The sequence below is a fragment of the Phaethon aethereus genome (assembly GCF_964289735.1).
Source record: "Phaethon aethereus genome assembly, chromosome: 4".
Lineage (NCBI taxonomy): Eukaryota > Metazoa > Chordata > Aves > Phaethontiformes > Phaethontidae > Phaethon > Phaethon aethereus.
In genome coordinates, this window is record NC_138578.1 from 76,822,439 (window position 1) to 76,842,132 (window position 19,694).

The following is a 19,694-nucleotide window of genomic DNA, read 5'->3' on the forward strand; positions in this document are numbered from 1 at the left end:
CATTCAGAGATCCATGTTGATAAATAAATCCATGTTAACTTTCATCATCTTCAGGACTTTTGCACAACCGTCCCATATAGCTGTAGAGCGTTTTGCTTTTCTTCCCCCTGACAACATAAACCCATCAGTCCCCTGTAGCCCCAAGTACATCTGCAACCTCTCAGTTACTCTGCTTCAACAACCTTTTGAATAAAAACACAGAAAGAAAACTTGCTGCTTCACAAGCTGATTTTTATTATTGAACTTCATAGTCCATTCCGCAAATTAAAGCAGTCCTTACAGCTGAGTCATTAGACAGCAACAACAGAATGATTGTTAACACAATAAACTTGCAAACAATGATGTCTTTTACAATGAAGTAAGATGCCCATAATCCAAGCATAATTTTTCTGACGCGACTGGCTTATTCAAGAGTCACTAAACCACCATGAATTCCCGATCTCCATCAACAACAGTAACAGTAACATCAGCCACCTGCCAGCGTCAGATTTCATATTCCACGGGCGGCTTTTCCTGTTGACCCAGTCCCCAACCAGCAGCAGCATGTAACGCTGCGTGCTGCTTTCTCTGCTGTGCTTCTCCAATTATGCCATTTCCCCTTTCTCTAAAAGGGACAAATATGGCAGTTTATGGTTATGACAGGGTGCAAGCAGGGGGGTTGTCGCATTCTAAGAAAAATGGCTGTTCTTGCGGCTGTTAGTTATTATTTGTACTTCAATAGTAAGTGGAGGTCCCAGTCAGGCCTCTCTCTTTACTCTGTTCGGGAGCGTACAAAGTGATCTTAAAATCCATCTCCCTTAGAAGGCCTTTTAAGACCTTACATCCGGGTCTTGATCCTTCCCTGAAGGAAATATTACATACCGTACACCAGGAAAAATAAAGGTTTTTTCAGACCCTGAAGTAAGCCAGGCCGTTTGCCTACTTCAGAAGGCTGCTGCCCCCATCCAGCAGAGCTCTTCTCGGCTTAGAACTGGAATGAGTTTCACTCGCCAGGCCCGCGAAGCATAACCTTAGCAGTTCACGAAGCCTGCGGCCACGGGGCGGGGGGGGGCCGGCTGCCGGCAGGTCTGAGTCCCGGCCTGCTCCGGGGGCGAGTGAGGCGGCCGGCACCCAGCTGGGCCGCGGCCTCAGGGGTCCCCGCCGGGGAGGCTGGGATGGCGGGGCCCCGGGCTCGGCGGCGGCGGGGACACGCCTCGGGCGGGCCGCGCCAGGGCCGCGCCTCCCCGCCCCGCGCACGGCAAGGCCGCCGCCAGCCCCGCCCCCGTAGAACGGCCAGCCCGGCAGTGGCGGGAACTACCGCTCCCAGGGAGCCGCGGGGCGGCGGCGGGCCGGGCCGCCGTGGGAGCGGGCCGGGCCCGACGGGGCGCAGCATGGAGAGCCCGGCGGTGACGTTCACGCTGGCCTACCTGGTGTTCGCCGTCTGCTTCGTCTTCCCGCCCGACGAGGTGCGCTCGGCGGGGCTGACGGTGCAGAGCCTGCTGGCCGCCTGGCTGGGCAGCGAGGACGCGGCCTTCGTGCAGTACCACCTGCGGCGCAGCACCGGCACGCTGCTGGCGCACTCCCTCCTGCCCCTGGGTGAGCCCCGGCCGGCGGCGGGCGGGAGGGCCCGGCGGGGGGGTGCGGGTCTCCCCCACGGGCGAGTCACCACCGCCCTCCGCCTCGCGGGTGATTTAGGTTACACTATACATCGTGGAAATACAGTATTTTGGCATCGCCCGAGCTTCTTTGTCATGTACGCCCTGAGCTTTGCAACTAGTTGGCTGCATCGGAGTACGTGCAGTTCCAAAGGAATAGCATTTTATTTAACCAGCGAGTTCGAGTCGGCTGTCTTTAGCCATGTAATTCTGCTAAAACTAAGTGGTGTCTTACAGGTAATTTTATTCAACCAGCAAATCCAAAACAGCTTCCTTTAGGTGTATAATTCTGGTAAAAGTGGTATCTTACGGGTCATTTTAGTCAACAAACAAATTCAAATCAGCTTCATTGAGCTGTGTAATTCTGGTAAGAATCAGTGACAGGTGAGAATTTACCTCAGATTGCTTAGGACAAGAGGCTTGAATTTGAGTTGTCATGCAGAAGTACAATAGCTTTCCTAGAGATGAGCTCGCTGGTTAGATATGATTCAGGAGTATGTGTTTATGCGTGTACTTAATTGCTTTCTGAAAATAAGCCTTTTTCCTTGCAGGTTATTACCTTGGTATGTGCTTTGCGGCACCTGAAAAACATCTTTGTTTTTTCTACCTGGCTTCAAAAGGGTGGAAAACTTTCTTCTTCTTCGCTGTGCTCTTTCCAGCAGTCACCAGTGCCCTAGCATATTACTGGTCACGGAAAGGTTGGAATAATCATCCGTTAGCCCGAACACTCGCTGTTCATGCTCTCCCGCATTCGGGATGGAGGGCAGTAGCTTCTTCCATCAATACAGAATTTAGGAGAATCGACAAATTTGCTACCGGAGCGCCAGGAGCAAGAGTGATTGTTACGGACACGTGGGTGATTAAAGTGACCACCTACTGTTTACACGTTGCCCAGCAGCAGGACATTCATTTGACGGTCACAGACTCCAGACAGCATGAACTCACCCCAGACTCAAATATGCCTGTGCAGTTCCTCACCATCCGTGTTGCCAGTATTAATCCCTACGTGAAGGCATTTGATATCCGGTAAAATAACTACCCTGTTGTGTTATATATATGCTATTTGATGGTGCTAATGGACCGCTTTTGTGGCAGATCTGAAGACTCCTTGGGTCTCATCTCTTTTTTGCTCCCTGCCTGGTGTTCAGAGATGTCACGCAGTGCAGTGAAGAAAGGTTGTTTAGAAAGATTCGTACACCTACAGTATTGAATGCACAGTGGTTAAACAGAGGGACTGCCCTGTTTGATCCATCCTTATGAAGAGGATTGTGCTGGATGCAGAAAGAAATAACTGGGAAAACTTAGGTGAAAGACAGAAAACAGGAATGAAAGGGAGAATCTTTGGTCTTCCAAATTTTGGAGAGGAAAAACAATTGTTTGTTTAAAACTAGCTGTTGTTCACCCATTACCTTTTTTCTCCTTCTGCTCAAGGTTCATAATTTTGTTGCTGCTCAGAAGAGTTCTCACTAAGCTACTGCAAGCCAACTGCCCTTAAAGCAAGGAAGTAATTTTGGTCCACTTCTGATTTATGTGTTCTCGTAGCAGTAAATCCTAGCAAATGTGCTGTGACCTGTTAGGGCTTTTTTCCCAAGGGCCCGTGCTATTTTTTTCAGCAGTCTCTCTGTGTAGCTAGGCAAAAGTGCAAGTTCTGCAGAAACCTGTAACACTGAGTAGAATGATGCTAAAGCCTTTGTTGTTGTGTCATTAAAAGGAGTACACAAAGCCATGCTAATGCTCCTAAAACTATATATTTGAAAAGGCATTTGGGTGTCTGTTTGCTGTAAATTTGTATGTCAGCAGCATTTATTTGCTAGGTAATTAAAAGTAGGCAGATCACCAGACTTGTAGGTGAGCAGAGGGGTCCTGGCAAGCATGAGGAAAGCACAGAGGTGATTGTGTTAGATAGCCAGGTGAACAGAGCTGAGAATGAGAGGTTAGTTAAGGTAAGCGTGACAATCCTAAGAAGAGAGGAGACTTTTATAGACCTGTGAGTATGGTGACCAAATAAGTATTAAACAACTAATGATTTTCTTCTGTAAGCATTTCAGTGCCAGAGTGATAAAACTACATCCCCAGCTGAGAAAATCATGACTTCTTTGGCAATTCCTTTTAGGGGAAAAAAATCCAACCCCCAAAATTTTATTTGTGGCTAAACAGAACAGCACCGAGAAGAGTGTTTAGAAGTTCTTGTAGTAAGATGTGTCAGAAATAGCAAATCTCTGCTAGAATGCAGTCATACAGGATGTAAGAAAAGTGCTATAGGACAGAATTCCCCTATTGAGGATATAGGATCATTGTATACATCCAGAATCAGATACAGTGGGATGTTTCTGGAAGAAAAACACTTTTGTGCAAGCAGGCCACATTTCCCTGCATGTTCAATGTGAATTTTTCCTCTGGATAGAAAGGTCTCTGTTATTGGCACAGATAGCATCTGTTAGCAAGCAACATTATCTTATAGTAGTTAAAACAATGGAGACCACCATTGCTCGCCACGCTAAGCGAGTGTTTCATTGTACTGGGCTCTGGGAACACAGCGAGTGGTAGGAAGAATGAGGAATTTCAGGGCGATGTTCCCAGGGCTTTTCCATAAAAGCTGTTTAATGACTGGAAACATTGAGCTGGGGAGTTCTGAATCTGCAGTTCAGAACTGTTATGTTAAAAAGGGGTAACAACAGTAGTGTGTCACTGCACGATCTGCACGAGGTCTTATGTGCCACTTGAGGTCTGTGGGCCTCACTTAGAGGGACTTACTTTAGCAGAAGCAAGCTAGTGTGAAACACAGCTTGTTACAGCCTTAAATCAAAGTGTAAGTCACATTCAGCAGCTGTTTGTAACCTTTGTGCTATTTCAGGTTTTATGTAAAATTGTATCATAAAATCACAGAAGCTGATATTGATTGACATTCTTCTGATACTTATATGTACTATATCACCATGTGATATATGCCACGTGATATAACTGTAATTTCTGTCCTCAGGAGTTTTATCAACTAAATTTAGATATGGCCTAAGTAAATAGGCATTAAAAAGGTGGACAGAAATCGTGTATGCAGTACTTTACAGTTAATGCATGATTTATGTACCTGTATTGCTTTTGTTCACACTGGTTACTTCAAAAGCCTTCCTTTATTTTTGTATAATGTTTTAGCTAATCTCTGGTATATCCTGTCGGCGATCTGACACAGATACGGAGGACAGCGTGCTCTGTTGTCTAAGTTGTGTCAAAAACAATAACAACTAAACAGAAAAAGAAAACAAAATACTCACCATGTATTTATTTTGTCTAGTATGTACCAGCCTAAATAGCTTTTCTGTGGATTCACATCTCCGATGTTAACCTTTGCAATGTACTGTCAAGATTTTTGAATGGGTAATCACGGTAACGTTTTGTTCCATCTTTTCTTCTTCAGGTTGAACTCCACAGAGTATGGGGAGCTCCGAGAAAAGCTCCGTGCTCCCATCAGCAATGCAGCTAATGTTGTGATCCATCAAAGCCTTAGTGATTTATTTCTAGAAACCTTTACATCTCTGGTGGAAATTAACCAGTCATATTCTGTTCCAAGCACTCAGGTGAGACATTCTATTCATGTGAGACTGTAATAATTATACTTTTCAATATAGGTGATCCTGTCATTACTGTGTAATTGATAACTGTTTACTTAGGGCTGTCACAGGTGACTTATTAAGAGAAGTCACCATTGTGAGGTTAAACAAAAGGTTTTATTAAACACTGATTAAATGATGATTATTAAACAATAATCAAACAGTAATTAAATGGTAATTAAATGACAGTCAAACACACTACTACTTAGCTGCAGTTCTAATAATTAAGCTAGTTTGTATACAATATGCTTTAGATCTAATATAAAATGTCCCTTACCTCGCTGTAAATAACAGATGCTGGGTAAGGGATGTCTCAACCTCGAGAGGCATCCTACCCAAGGGGAGATCACAGCTGTGCAGCCTGCTGCCATGCAGGAGAGCTCAATGGGTCAGGGGGCTGCAGATATTTATAGCGAAAAGTGATTGACTCGGAGTCAGACTCCCTTTCAGTGAGGGTGTGCAGCTGTAGCAGCTTTAGTTTTGTCTAGTTCCAGTTCAGGCTGGCACCATTAGCTCCTGATAAGACATGCCCTGGATTCCTTAGTTCTTGAGAAGATGTGGCCTTGCACAATTTCTCAAGGTCTGCACAGCAGGGCTGACTCCTGTCAGGCCTCCTTGTCGGTGATGCCTGAACCAAAGTGCTGTTCGCTCAGTCAGGGTGGGTGCATCCATCACACTCCACCCCATGACTACAGTCAATTCACTTTACTTCACAGGGTGGTGGCACGGTCATTTCTTGCCTCTGTGCTATAAATATGAGGCGGTAATAGCATCATGTTGTCTACTAGAGGATTAAGCCATAAATACAAAGTTAATTAAGGTTAATTGTAAGATAGTTCCACACAATCAATAGCAAGATATTCTGTAGGTTTTACAATGAGTTACACTGATTGGGCCAAAAACCAGACTCGAATATATGAAAAGACAATAATAGCAATACAAACTTCTAGAAGGGCAAACATTATAACTACAGGGTGTAACATGGCGTTCAATACACCCGTTGGCATTGGAGACCATCCTAATCGGGTTTCCCACCAGTGGTGTTCCCCATCCTTCTTCACTCTTGCAAGTATAGGTGTGTTTATTCTCCATCGTGATGTACAATTATTAATGTGTTTTTGATCTGTTGTTGTACTGCTTGTAATAAGGCCTGTAAGTCTTTATGTTTCAGCAGCTTGTGAAACAGCATCAAGTTCATTCTGAAGGTGAAAGGTCTTGATACAGCGTGATGTTTTCCTTTAACAGTGAATATGAGGTCACTGGGGCTCTGTAATTAAAGTCACATTCAGTAACATTTACAAAGTTACAAACAAATACATTTGATTGATTGGACACATTATGGGTAAAATTTCTATCAGCAATTAAGTCTTCGCAAAGTGTTCTTACACAGAGTAGTACACATGGACAGTTCTAGCCTTTTCAGGGACTGGTGACAGGTTAAATACAACATGTTGCTGTCCTGTACATTTAGTAGCATAGGGTTCAGTTGCAGAAATTTGTGGATACATAGCTTGGTCAGTTGTGAGAGTAATAGAATAAGGAGTAGGCTGATAGGTAGTAGGGATAGTTGTTGGTATAGCGTAGATGTTAGCATAACCTTTAAGGATAGTCCATTTTTGCTGTCTCCCCTTTTATCTGTCCACAAAGCACACTACTTGTATAGTTGTATCACTAAAGAGGAAACTAATTATGCAATTGGGGCATGAGGGACAGCCTACTCTGCTTTTTAGTTGGGTTTAGTTTATCTTCCTGACAATTGTGTAGGTGTTTGCCTTTGAACAATTTGTCACGTTACACTCAATAGAGATTCTGTCACCTGGTGTAACAGAAATAAAGTCACTCTTATTTGCTTTTACAATTCTGTGATTACCAGTGATTGTCATGGTTAGGTTTGTAGTTGGTTCTTCCAATATTCCTGTACTTCTTCATTTCAAGCATGTATGATGCAGAATATACTGCAGTTACTGTATTGATTAGCACAAATAAAAGAAGTGAGGGCCTCCACCCTGTGTGCTGGGCTTGTCGAGGTGTAAACCGGATCTGGTCCATGTTGGCGATGATTGCTCCTGTGGGAAGGATGAATATTCCTCTGATGATCAATCCAGTCTCCAAGGGAAGCATTCCAGTATCATTGCACATATTTTTCCTGGAAAGAGAAAATAGCACAAGTCTCAGCAGGGTCACCCTGGACTGGTTACCCCTTTTAGTTAGTAGCCAGGATATATACACCTGCCTGCCTTTGCAGACAACTTGGTCCTATTAATTGAATCCTGGGATGGAATGCAGAAAAATATTGAAATTTTAGAGGTCTTTTGTGATCCAACAGGCCTCAAAACACAAGGGGAGAAGTTCCATGGCTTTTGCAGCCAGCCTACAAAGGACTCTAACATGATCAATGGCTGTCCAGCATGGATGATAAATGGCACATCCCTCAATATGATTGATCCAGGTAGTTCGGAAGAATACCTGGGACTACGTATAGACGCATGGATTGGAATATCTAAGTTGGAACTACTAGGAAAACTGAACAAATGGTTACAGGAGATTGAGCAGGCTCCGTTGAAGCCGTTTCAGAAAATAGATATCTTGAAGGGATATACTATCCCACGATTGGTTTACTTAGCAGACCAAGCCAATGTGAAAGCCACGTACCTACAGACCCTTGATTTGGCAATTGGAGCAGCCATCAAGTATTGGTTACATCTACCTGCATGTACCTGTGATGCCATCCTGTATTCCAGCACGCGAGATGGAGGGCTGGGTATTGCCAGACTTTCTGGACTGATTCCTAGTGTGCAGGCCTGTAGGCTGCACTAAATCGCTCAGTCATCGGACAACACTGTAAGATCTGTACCAAGAAGGTACACAGAAAAAGTTTGAAAAACTATGGATTGCAGCAGGTGGGCATGAAGAGAAAATTCCATCTATTTTCGACCCCAGAGCAGTAATGGTGATCTCAGAAGTTGTGAGTGGTGAGGAACCAGTCTTGGAATGGCAGGTGTCCATGGTCATCTTTCCAAGATCCTGTGACTGGCAAAAGCAGGAATTTTTGAAATGGACCAAGTTGCTGTCCCAGGGCCATGGGATTGCCAACTTTGAAAAGGATAATATCAGTAATAACTGGATTGAATATTACAGGGGAATTCCTCACAGAAAGCTCATCACTGCCTTTCAACTGAGAGCTAAGACCTGCCCCACAAGAGAGTATCTGGCAAGGGGTAGGCAGGACACTTAAATTAAGAACTGTCGGCATTGTCAAGCAAAGAGTCAGTCTTGCTCACATAATATTGGATATTGCCCTGCGGTTCAAGATGCTAGAATAAAGAAACAACCAACTATGTTAACTGTTGGCAGAGGAAGCTAAAAAGAAAGAATAGGTAATATTGCAGGAGCCACTTTTAAAAGATCATCAAAATGAATTCTATAAACCTGACCTGATATTTATCAAGGGAGGTCAGGCTTTTGTGGTGGACTTAATTGTTAGATATGGGAGTAAACCGTCATCACTTACTGGTGCAGTGGCTGAGAAAGTTAGAAAATGCCAACACCTTAAGGAGCAAGTCCAGGAAGTGACAAATGCCAGTAATACAAAATTCATTGGATTTCCTGGAGTACAAGAGTAGTCGTCAGTGGCCCAGTGTCTGGATGGATATCAGTGACGAGTGTGTCCCTCAGGGGTCTGTACTGGGACCAGTACTCTCTTTAATACCTTCATCAATGATGTAGACAGTGGGATCGAGTGCACCCTCAGCAAATTTGCAGGAGACACCAAGCTGAGTGGTGTGGTTGACACGCCTGAGGGACGGGATGCCATCCAGAGGGACCTGGACAAGCTCGAGGAATGGGCCCGTGTGAACCTCATGAGGTTCAACAAGGCCAAGTGCAGGGTCCTGCACCTGAGTCAGGGCAACCCCTGGTATCAGCACAGGCTGAGGGATGAAGGGATTGAGAGCAGCCCTGCCGAGAAGGACGTAGCAGGACTGGTGGATGGAAAGCTGGACATGAGCCGGCAATATGCACTCGCAGCCCAGAAGGCCAACTGTATCCTGGGCTGCATCCAAAGCAGCGAGGCCAGCAGGGCGAGGGAGGGGATTCTGTCCCTCTGCTCCACTCTGGTGAGACCCCACCTGCAGTGCTGTGTCCAGCTCTGGGGCCCTCAGCACAGGAGAGACATGGACCTGTTGGAGCGCGTCCAGAGGAGGCCACAACAATGATCAGAAGGATGGAACACCTCTGTTGTGAGGACAGGCTGGGAGAGTTGGGGTTGTTCAGCCTGGAGAAGAGAAGGCTCTGGGGAGACCCTATTGCAGCCTTCCAGTACTTTAAGGGGGATTAGAAGAAAGATGGGGACAGACTTTTTAACAGGGCCTGTTGCAACAAAACAAGGGGTAATGGTTTTAAGCTAAAAGAGGGTAGAGTTAGACTAGACGTAAGGAAGAAATTTTTCACAATGGGTGTGGTGAAACACTAGAAGAGGTTGCCCAGAGAGGTGGTAGATGCCCCATCCCTGGAAACATTCCAGGTCCGGTTGGACAGGGCGCTGAGCAACCTGATCTAGTTGAAGATGTCCCTGCTCACTGCAGGGGGGTTGGACTAGACCTTTGAAGGTCCCTTCCAACCCAGACTATTCTATGATTCCTATAGGCGCACAAGGGAAGTACTATCAGGGAAGTATGAAGCACTAGCAGAATTAGGACTCGCAAGTTTCTGTCAAGAGAAGGTTGCCCATTGTCTTTTTAATCAGTCTTTATTTACATCTGTGGACATTATACATACATTCGTGAACCAAGCAAGAGCTATTGTAAAATCTTAATTGACTGTAAAGAAACTGATTCTTTTTTTCTTTTTTATATTGGTGTCCTGTTCCTGCCTTAGAAGTGAAGAAGAGAGGTGGGAGAGACCTGATAGTATGTAGGGATGAAAAGAGACTCAGTATCATGGTTCATCATCTTTCCCACAGGCACCAATTACCAGCCTTACCTAGGTGAACAGACCACCTTTACTTAACCTGGAAAAGTAACATGTATAAATTATATATGTTTCATAAATAGCTAGGATATATCCACCTAGTGCTAATATGATGTTTAGCTCCACCAAGCTATAGTGGGTGAATGCTTACAGCCCTGAGGAAGTACAAGTAAATTCTCTCCTATGCTAGGTAAAAGCAAATTTTCTTTTATCCTCCTCCTGCAACGGCACCACAAAAAACATATCTTTTACATCTAGTACCACCATCCAGGGGTGAGCAGCAGCCTGGAGGGTGGCAGGTAATGTAGCAATGTTCAGGATGGTGGCCCTGAGAAGGGCAGTGTTTGCATTTAAGTTTCTATAGTCTGGGCATTAGGCGCCACCTCCCGTCTGTTTTTTTAACTGGCCACACTGGGAATTACATGGGGAGTGCGTTCGGGAGATAAAGTGTCTATTTTTCCAGGTCACCTACGACCTCCACAATACCCATCCGGGCAGCGGCAGAGCTGGGATACTGAGGGAAGTTAGGTATTCTTGAGTCAGGCAGCGTGACTGCAGCTTACAGTAAGTGAACTACGCCAGTTCACTGATGCCCACTGGTAGCCGCTAATTTTCGCTCAAGCTAACCAAGGATGCTCCGGGCAGCCAAAAGACCAAACGTTACTGTCCGCCAAACTCATCCTAGTAATACATCAAAGCCTAACACATTTTCTTTCCCTGAAACTACTGCTAATTGGTGCCTTGATATCCTTTTGTGCCCTCACAATAAGAAATTTTCTTTAGCTATGGGGTATGTTTTACTTTTGTTTGTAAATCCTGTTATTTTAACCCACTGTTGACCAGGCTTGACATAAGTTCTTTGGGCATCCAAACTTGAGATTATTGACATTTGAGCTCCTGTGTCAATTAAAAAATGTACTAGCTGTCTTTGGGGGCTGATTGGGACATAGGTGTGAGGGCTGTCTGTGTTACCCCATTGATGAGTTTCAGTCTTCCAGACAGGCAGCCCAAGTTGCCATCTGGGACTTACTCTTTTTTGGGCTTCAAGGTTTGCAGTTCTTCCCAAAGAGGTCTAAAAGGGTTATTTTCAGGGTCGTTGGGGGCAGATGGCTGTTTGGTTTGTTCAGGATTTCCTGACAGCCCTTGTTTTTTGAAAGCCTTGATCAGACTAAGTCCTCTTTGGTTGTCCCTGTATGGCTACCGGAGGTATGCCTAGCGCTAGGTCTTTTCTCCATAGTTCATGATGCCTTTTTCAGGGGTCCAATATATCACCCCGGAGATTATGAGGTTGGGGAAGGTGTTGGGGGTTCAGGGGAGTCTGTTTTACTTGCCAGATCCATTTGCTGTCTGCTTCAGCTCGGGATTGCCCAGTTGGTGTCGGTTCATCCCACCTCGTCTCTTGACCATGACTGACAATGCCATGCAACAGTTCTGCCCAGGTCGGGATGGATCAGAGGAGCAGTTGGTCCTCCTGACCTCTCTGAGTGTTATGCTTTATGTTTTGTCTTATTTCATCCCTTTTTGCAATGAGGTATGGTTTTAAGGTAGCAGAGGCTCCTCTTATCAGTGGTTTCATAGCCTGAGGGTCTACAGGGGCAGCTATAAGGTACTTACCACTTGCACTCCTGTCGTTCGTAGCCCAAAAGCATGCTGCTTTTGTAACGGCAGTAGAAAGTTCACTTAATGATCTTACTGGTATAGCAGCAGGCTCCCCTCTATCCCAAGGGTCTATGCCCCCTGCCCAATACACCACTCGTCGCAAGATAATGTGGCTCAGTGTTAGGGTTTTGTCCCTTGTTCAGGAACACTCCAGGTCCCCAAAAGCCATCCACTTCGCCTTGATCTAACACGATACGGTCTCCTCCCATTAAGAAGACATGCCACAGATTCTCAGTCTCATTCTTGCTAGGCATCTGCCCGTATTTTTCTTGTAGATAGGCCAGCTGAAGGGGGTCCTATGAAATGGTCCTTGTGGTGTTTCGCTGATTGCCCCCTTGGGATCCAGCAGATACCTCAGTTTTAATATCAGGGTCTACCTTAAATTCTGACTTATCTAATTCACTCTCCTTGCTAAGTTCTTGATCGAGGTCCTCCCAAGTATCTCCATGCCAGTCTTCTGGGGATATGATTAGTTTACAGAGTTTTACAGGATCTGGGGAGCTGGGGGCCTGAGTAATCATGAGTTCTAGTTTATACTCTACCTTCCTTCGTTTGTCTTTTTCCTTCCCCAGTTTTTTCAGCAGTTGGTCTATTTGCAGAGATAACAGCATTTCTTGTCACTTCCTTTGTTCAACTGCATCTTGTAACATTTGCATTTCCCTTTCCTTGCATTCCTTATACTGACAGGCTGCTTCCAAACATGTTCCAAACATTTTGCATATTATTCCCTTTTCTTTACCGTCTTTCTTTTTCCCTCTTGTGAGGTTTAACTCTATCTTATTCCAATTATCCCAGTTTTCCCATGCCCAGCCTTCTGAAAATTTCAGTGAAAGGCTAACTCTGGGCCTCCATAAGCAGTCAGTGATTGAACCCGCCGTACTGCTGACTATGCCAATTTTTGTTGCAGGTGAATTATTAAAAGAAGTCATGGGGTTAACCAAACGGTTTTGCTAAACAATGATTAAACAATAATTAAATTATTAATAAACAATAATTAGTAAACAAATATTAAACAGTAATCAAACAGTAATTAAATGGCAATTAAACGGCGGTCAAACACACTACTACTTACTGCAGTTCTAATAATTAAGCTAGCTTTCATTCATATGAATAACATTTATATCATCACCATATATATATCTTCATATAATTGTATACAATATGCTTTAGATCTAATACAAAATGTCCCTTACCTCGCTGTAAATAACAGATGCTGGGTAAGGGATGTCTCAACCTCGAGAGGCATCCTACCCAAGGGGAGATCACAGCCGTGCAGCCTGCTGCCATGCAGGAGAGCTCAATGGGCTTGGGGAGCTGCAGATACTTATAGCGTAAAGTGATTGACTCGGAGTCAAACTCCCTTTCAGTGAGGGTGTGCAGCTGTAGCAGCTTTAGTTTTGTCTAGTTCCAGTTCAGGCTGGCACCATTAGCTCCTGATAAGACATGCCCTGAATTCCTTAGTTCCTGAGAAGATGTGGCCACGCACAATTTCTCAAGGTCTGCACAGCAGGGCTGACTCCTGTCAGGCCTCCTTGTCGGTGATGCCTGAACCAAAGTGCTGTTCGCTCAGTCAGGGTGGGTGCATCTGTCACAACGGCTCACCTTCCATTTCAGTAAACATGTAATAGAAGTAGTTCTGTCTGCTGCTTCTGTTCTTTCTATGAGGAGATGAACTGTATTGTTAACATTATATTTCTGAGACATGAGAAATAGCATAGTAGAAGAAAGTTCCTTATAATCCTTTCCATAAAAATTTTACTTGAAAACATTTGAAACAATGGGGTTACATTTCCAGAAAGTTTATGGAGAGCTAGAATCACAGCTGTTGTTACTGTTCTTCAGGCAGTTTGCTCTATTACAGCTTGCTTTTCTAGGCAGTCAGGTTTTGCTGGATCTTCTGATGAAGTAAATTAATGATTCTTAACTGGGGCTTGTACTAATTATAAATAACGCCACAGAGTCCTTCCTTCAGTAATATTTGTGGAGACCTGGTCATTGTTATACTTGTGCAGCAATTGAAAGTGTGGCTAAAGCACTGTTCAATGTACAGAGGTAACTAAGTTGAAAAAGTTAATTAACCTTTCTATGCTAGAGTTTTTCCTGCCTAAAAACTAAGATAAGCTCTAATTTCACAAGTTAAAGCTGATACAACTTCTGAAAGAAGGACTCCTGCTTCCTGCACTCTCCTTGTCCCCATGTTGGCACAAGATTTTGTCTGCGGTGAACCTGGTTGGGGTAAATCATCGAGGTGAAAAGCGGCAAAGAAAGATGACTAGTTTTCATCTGGATTTGCTCCACAGCCAAGCTGCCAGTGTGGTTGAACAGACACTTGAGCTGACAAGGGAAGAGACACTGGAGGTGGGAGCTAGAGACCACAAAGCAGAGCTGCTTTTTGTTACACCAATAGCAGTATGAACAGGTTTCCATGCCTGTTCAGTGTGTTGTCTTTTGAACTTGTCAAGTTCTTGGAGAGCTTTGGCTGGAACCTGTATGGGAAATGCTAATTTTTGATTATTAATTGTAAAACACTTCATAGCAAGATGGTATCCCTGTATGTAACTGCAAGTTCATGTAGCATAATTAACTGTGGGAAAATATCAATTATTCCAATATTATCCAAGAAAAATTAAGTACATTTCTGGTGCTTCAAAATGAGTGCCCACTGAGTTCAGTAGAGCCCCGATTTCCTCTGTTATTTATGTCTCTTCCTTATGAAGAGATGGAAGATAGAAACAGCCGTTTGCTGTAATAAGTGGCAAGAACTGTTTGCTTTGTTTATTTTCCTTACTTTATATTATTTTTTTGAAAACTAGTATGTCTGAATGAGAAAGATGGCTGCTTGCTTACCTTGCTGTGGGTGCTGTGCTCTGGAAACAGGTAGAGCTCTTAGAGAGAGGAAGAATGTTTCAGTCATTTTTTTTTAATCAGTCTCATCCAGCAGTTCTGGGCTTTCTGTTTAAAGACATACTTTGTTCATTAGAGGGTGTTCTAATAAAACACTGCTCTGGAGATTGAAACCATTTGGTATCTTCTGGTGGGGCAGTTGTTGCCTTGAGTCTTTGCCCAACACAGGTTCCTGCTATGCTTGTGCACAGATGATTTCCTAAAAGGCTTTGAAAAACAGTAACAGAAACCATTCTGTGCAGTTCATAATTTTGACGTTTTTCTCCTCCTTTAGGAGCTGGAGCCATGTATAGGGTGTATGCAGACTATCGCTAACATCAAGCTCATCAAGAACTGCCAGGAGCTAAATGAAGGGGAATGCCAGCAATGCTACTGTCGTCCCATGTGGTGCCTCACCTGCATGGGCAAATGGTTTGCCAGCCGACAGGATCAGCAGCACCCAGAGACCTGGCTGTCAAGCCAAGTGCCTTGTCCCACTTGCCGAGCCAAATTTTGCATTTTAGATGTTTGCATAATACGATGAATAATACTTGAGTATGTTTTAACTTTTAAAATTTGAATATATTTCATAGTGGGTTTGGTTAAAAGGCCTGTTAGATTTGTTTCTGAGACTTCATGTTCTACAGGGGTGCAAACTCCAAAGCTTTCTTTTATGGTGTTGAAAACAGATGTACATCTTTCCAGTTCCTCTCCACTTTTACCTGTATTGTTGGTTTTTATTCACCAGATGTCAGTTTCTGGAATTATTTTTTTTTAAACTCATATTTTGCTTTCCTATATCTTGGATGGAATAAGGGTATCCCTCTATATTTGCAGTACTATTCTCTTCAAGTTCTAACATAGCTTAAATCCTTGAAATTTTTTAATTTAACTGGGATTTGATTTTTTAGTAAAGGGTTAACTGAGAAAATTACTTTGGTTAGACTTCACTGATACTTTTGTTCTTCTTTAATCCATTTGTAAAGTTCTTATTAATCTTTGCAAGTGTTCACCGAACAAGTATACCAATTGTGTTCCTTCTGCTGGTCCCCTCCACTTATAAAGGGATTCAGTTTCTGTAGGCTAACGAATCTAATCCCTGAAGATGTACAACTCCCATAGGGACCTTTTATTCCATTAATCTGCCTCTATCTTATTTTTTGATGTATGTATTTATTTCAAACAACAGAAGGATTCATAAAATACCCCATTTACCCACACTGCTAATGCTATGCATCGTTAAATCTGTTGGTTTCCAGGAGCTACATTACACAGGGTTTTGATGCTCTTTAGGTGATGGACTTTATTTTATACATTTGAAAGGAGTGCCGCAAACATCTGAACTGTCTAAATACTCTGAAAGAATGCTCAGATATTTCAAAACCTGTAAGCTTTTTCTGAGGGGTAACCTTTCCCCTGAGGTAGGTGCCAGGATCACAAAGGTATAAGCTGCCATGCTAGATGCCCACGGAATGACCATCATTAATGAAAGTTTTTCAGGCTTGCAATTCAAAGACTGATCATAAGCAATAGTCACTGTTTTAATATTTATAGCGTACCGATGCACACTTCTTGATCTGATCTGCATCAGAATAATCTGTAAATTAAAAGTGAAGCATTTTCCATACATTTAAAAGAGCCCTAGTCCTAGGCCTAAATGAAGCGCTTATTTTTCTAGCTGTCCATCACACCCTTCAGTGAACTATTATTTGGCATACTGCTTGGTGGAAAGCCTCAAGCTGCTGGAAATTGTGTGAGTTCTTACGCTGACCTGTGCACTGCAGGGGCTAAGACATTGGTATTTGCTTGCTTGGGTTGTCCATCTTAGAGGGGTAGTAACCTCAGGCAGACAAGTGGGTCAGAGAGAGAAAGGCATATTTTAATGCTTTGGTCTAGGAGGATAATACCCTAATACCTCCCACCTGTATAATCAGAAGGATTTTATCAGTAAATCACTAGCGTAGATGACATGGCAGTGATTACATGAAAACATCATGATTACCATGACAGGCAACTGCTTTGTGCAGGAATAGGTGGCCCAATGTTAAAAACGGTGCAAGTACTTGGAAGCACAACCATGAAAGATTTCATTGGAGTCTCAGCCTAGCTACAGGTTGCATGGTGAATGCACAGAACTGCACTTAAAGCCAGACAGCCAGGATATGGTTATGAATGTGGCTCCAAGCCATGTTTTGGAGAGGGATAAGGAATTGAGAACAGATTAGGCAGCATCATTTGAGAACTAACATATATGTTGTATTCTTGGCGTTGCATTTTTGGGTTTGGGGTTTTTTTTAATAATATACACTTACAAAAGTCCAAACTGTTTGGGTTTAAGGACACGAATTGCTTGAGCATATCTCAGTTGTTACATATACAACATCTACTATGCAATTATCTATACTACATATTAGTAAGGGTGATTTTTCTGTTTTTCACTACTTCTTGTTTTGGATGGTATAGAGTGAAAATTTGACACTGAGACAGTATGGACTTGTCTCTCTTTCCCAAAGAGATCTTAAGTGGCATGTCCCTCTTCATCTGAATAGGATTAAATTGAGTTTCTGAGTTTCAGGCAGATTTGTTGACAAGTCTTAAAATTAATAAAAAATCAAGGACCTCATCAGTGACTGAATTTAAAATATTTTCCAGTACTCCTGTGGGAAAGTTATTTGGAGGTTTGAAACAGTCTCTGCAGGATCTTTTAACCTTTGGAAGATTCTTATAGGTTTGGGTGGTGTCATCTGACATGCACCTCCTCACTACACAGCAGCCTTTATGAATAAGCATTTTGTACCATTTACTTCTGGAAAGTTTACATAATGTGTCACAGATATAAAGGATGTGGTCCTTGAAGTAGTTGCAGAAGAGAGGGTAGGCTTTTGGAGTTGTGGTTTTGCCACTGACAGTCATTAAATTCCTACAGCTCTTTTCCTTTCGGGAATAAAAGTATTTATTGTAAAGACGTGTGAAGTTAAAGTCATAAAGGCCTTGAGAAACTTAGATAATAGATACATGTAGTTGCAGATGGTTTTATACCAGAAAAAAAAGGTCAGTTGCCAATAGTATCTCATGTAATAAGAGCTTGAGTCTCCTAATTGCTTGCACAGTAGAGTTTTCTTTACAGAAATCTACTTTGTATTGATGGGAAGTTTTCATTTCAGTGAACTTCGGTTTTACTCATCTTACTTCTTTTGTCAATATTAACAGTAATAAATGTGTAATACTCTTGCATCTTTTAATGGTAGTGTTCTATCCACAGAAGTGCCTCTTAGAAAACTTAGTAATAAATACCAAAATAAAATTACAAATTATGTTAATAGTAGTGCCTGGCGTAAATTCCTTAAAACAAGCATTTTTTTCCAAATTTAAATTCTCTAAGTAATCTGGCATGCCTCCAAAGTTTGTAAGCTTCTTAAAGGCTGTGTTAGAGAACCAACTTGTTAAAAGTCGGAGAGACACGTTCTTGTTAGACAGTAGAAGGAGAAACCGTGATCTCTCCCTGCACAGTCATGTGATACCTCATTTGTCTGGAATAAATCACTGAACCTGAAAATAACAGAGTATAAACTGTCTTCGTGATAGCTTCAGGTCATTTGTCTTCGTGATAGCTTCAGGTCATCATCCGAAGAGCCACATGCACATATAGGGCTATTTCTAGAAATCTTTCTCTGTTTGCAGTAAAAAGAAATACATTGCCTCCCACCCAGTCTTGATATGTTTTTTAAACTTAAAGGTTGGGTTTAGAATCAGTCTTTCTACAGCACTTTTCTAAGAAAAAAAGGAACCAAGTAATGTGATGGGCTAAAATATTTACTTACAGGATTTTCTTGAATTATTAGTGATTTAGTGTTGCTTTTATCAGCTGTGTGTATGCTTTTCCGCATCACTGACTTATGGGTAGGCAATGTTAATAAACTGAAGTATGTTATATAAATGTAATGTCATTACAATAAGACAATCTACATGTGGATGCACAGTGTCAGTATAAATAACCCGTATGTATGTATACATGTATAGCCCAAATTTCATATGTGCTGCAGCTGAACAGGTGTTTCTGAAAACATGGGCTGTGGCTGTATTACTTTGTTTCCACAGTTGTGTTATTTCTGTAAGTGTAGCATTCCAGAAAATATTGGCAAGATTATGTCATCTGTTGATTTTTTCAGGTTAGCATAGTTTGCTAACCCCAAAAAATGCATTTTGACCATACAGGATATATTTTGAATCCATGATACAAATGCAGTTGTTTACCAGGAGGCTTGCCATAACTTGGAACCAAAATACTGGGTTATTATGTGATCTCTTCAGTATCAGTATTTTTACTGTGTTGAACCTTGGTAGGCTGCAGCTAGGGACCATTCCACTCAGGCTAAATTTCAGTAAGACATAACTGACTAAAGTTCTGAGTGCCATTTCTTAAGAAATGTTAACTTCGAGCTGTTTAAGGAGTTGCGATACAAATATTCAAGCTCTTACATGCATTGCAAGACATTTTCTTCCAAAGATATGTCGCAGGGTTTGTTATTTGTGGTTATTTTTTACCTAGATAGCTTACCTATTTTAAAATGGACAGTAGTATTTGAATAGCCTTTAAGGAAAAGTCGTAACAAATACATGTAGCTCATCTTAAAACTCTTATTCTGAAGAGCTGAATAAAAATACAGTTGATTTTATGTAAGCCTTCTGGTTTTCATTTTAAAGTTAAGTTTACCAGTTAAAATTTTATATGGGTGGAAATCAGTCTGACTTACCTTTATACAATGTTTTTAGCTGAGAACGTGTGAATACAAAGAGGGTTTAAATTCTCCTGGAGGTGCACCTGGTAATTCCTTCTTTGATGAATTTTCCTACTATAACCTGAATGCAGAGGGCTGCATAAGTTAAAGAAGGTGTGTAAAGTCTATGCATGTATCTCTGGGAAAAAAACCAAACAACAAATACT

At 42.5% G+C, this 19,694-nt stretch overlaps 1 protein-coding gene across 1 annotated transcript; it reads left to right on the top strand.

Annotated features, from left to right (window-relative positions):
• Nucleotides 1-1,370: 1,370 nt before the first annotated feature.
• TMEM129 (transmembrane protein 129, E3 ubiquitin ligase) lies at nucleotides 1,371-15,293 on the top strand (the record flags this gene model as incomplete). The annotated part of the gene is made up of 4 exons (XM_081999139.1): nucleotides 1,371-1,575; nucleotides 2,186-2,660; nucleotides 5,047-5,206; nucleotides 15,045-15,293. The coding sequence occupies 4 exons, from the start codon at nucleotides 1,371-1,373 to the stop codon at nucleotides 15,291-15,293; spliced, it is 1,089 nt and encodes a 362-aa protein (XP_081855265.1).
• Between the last annotated feature and the right edge of the window lie 4,401 nt (nucleotides 15,294-19,694).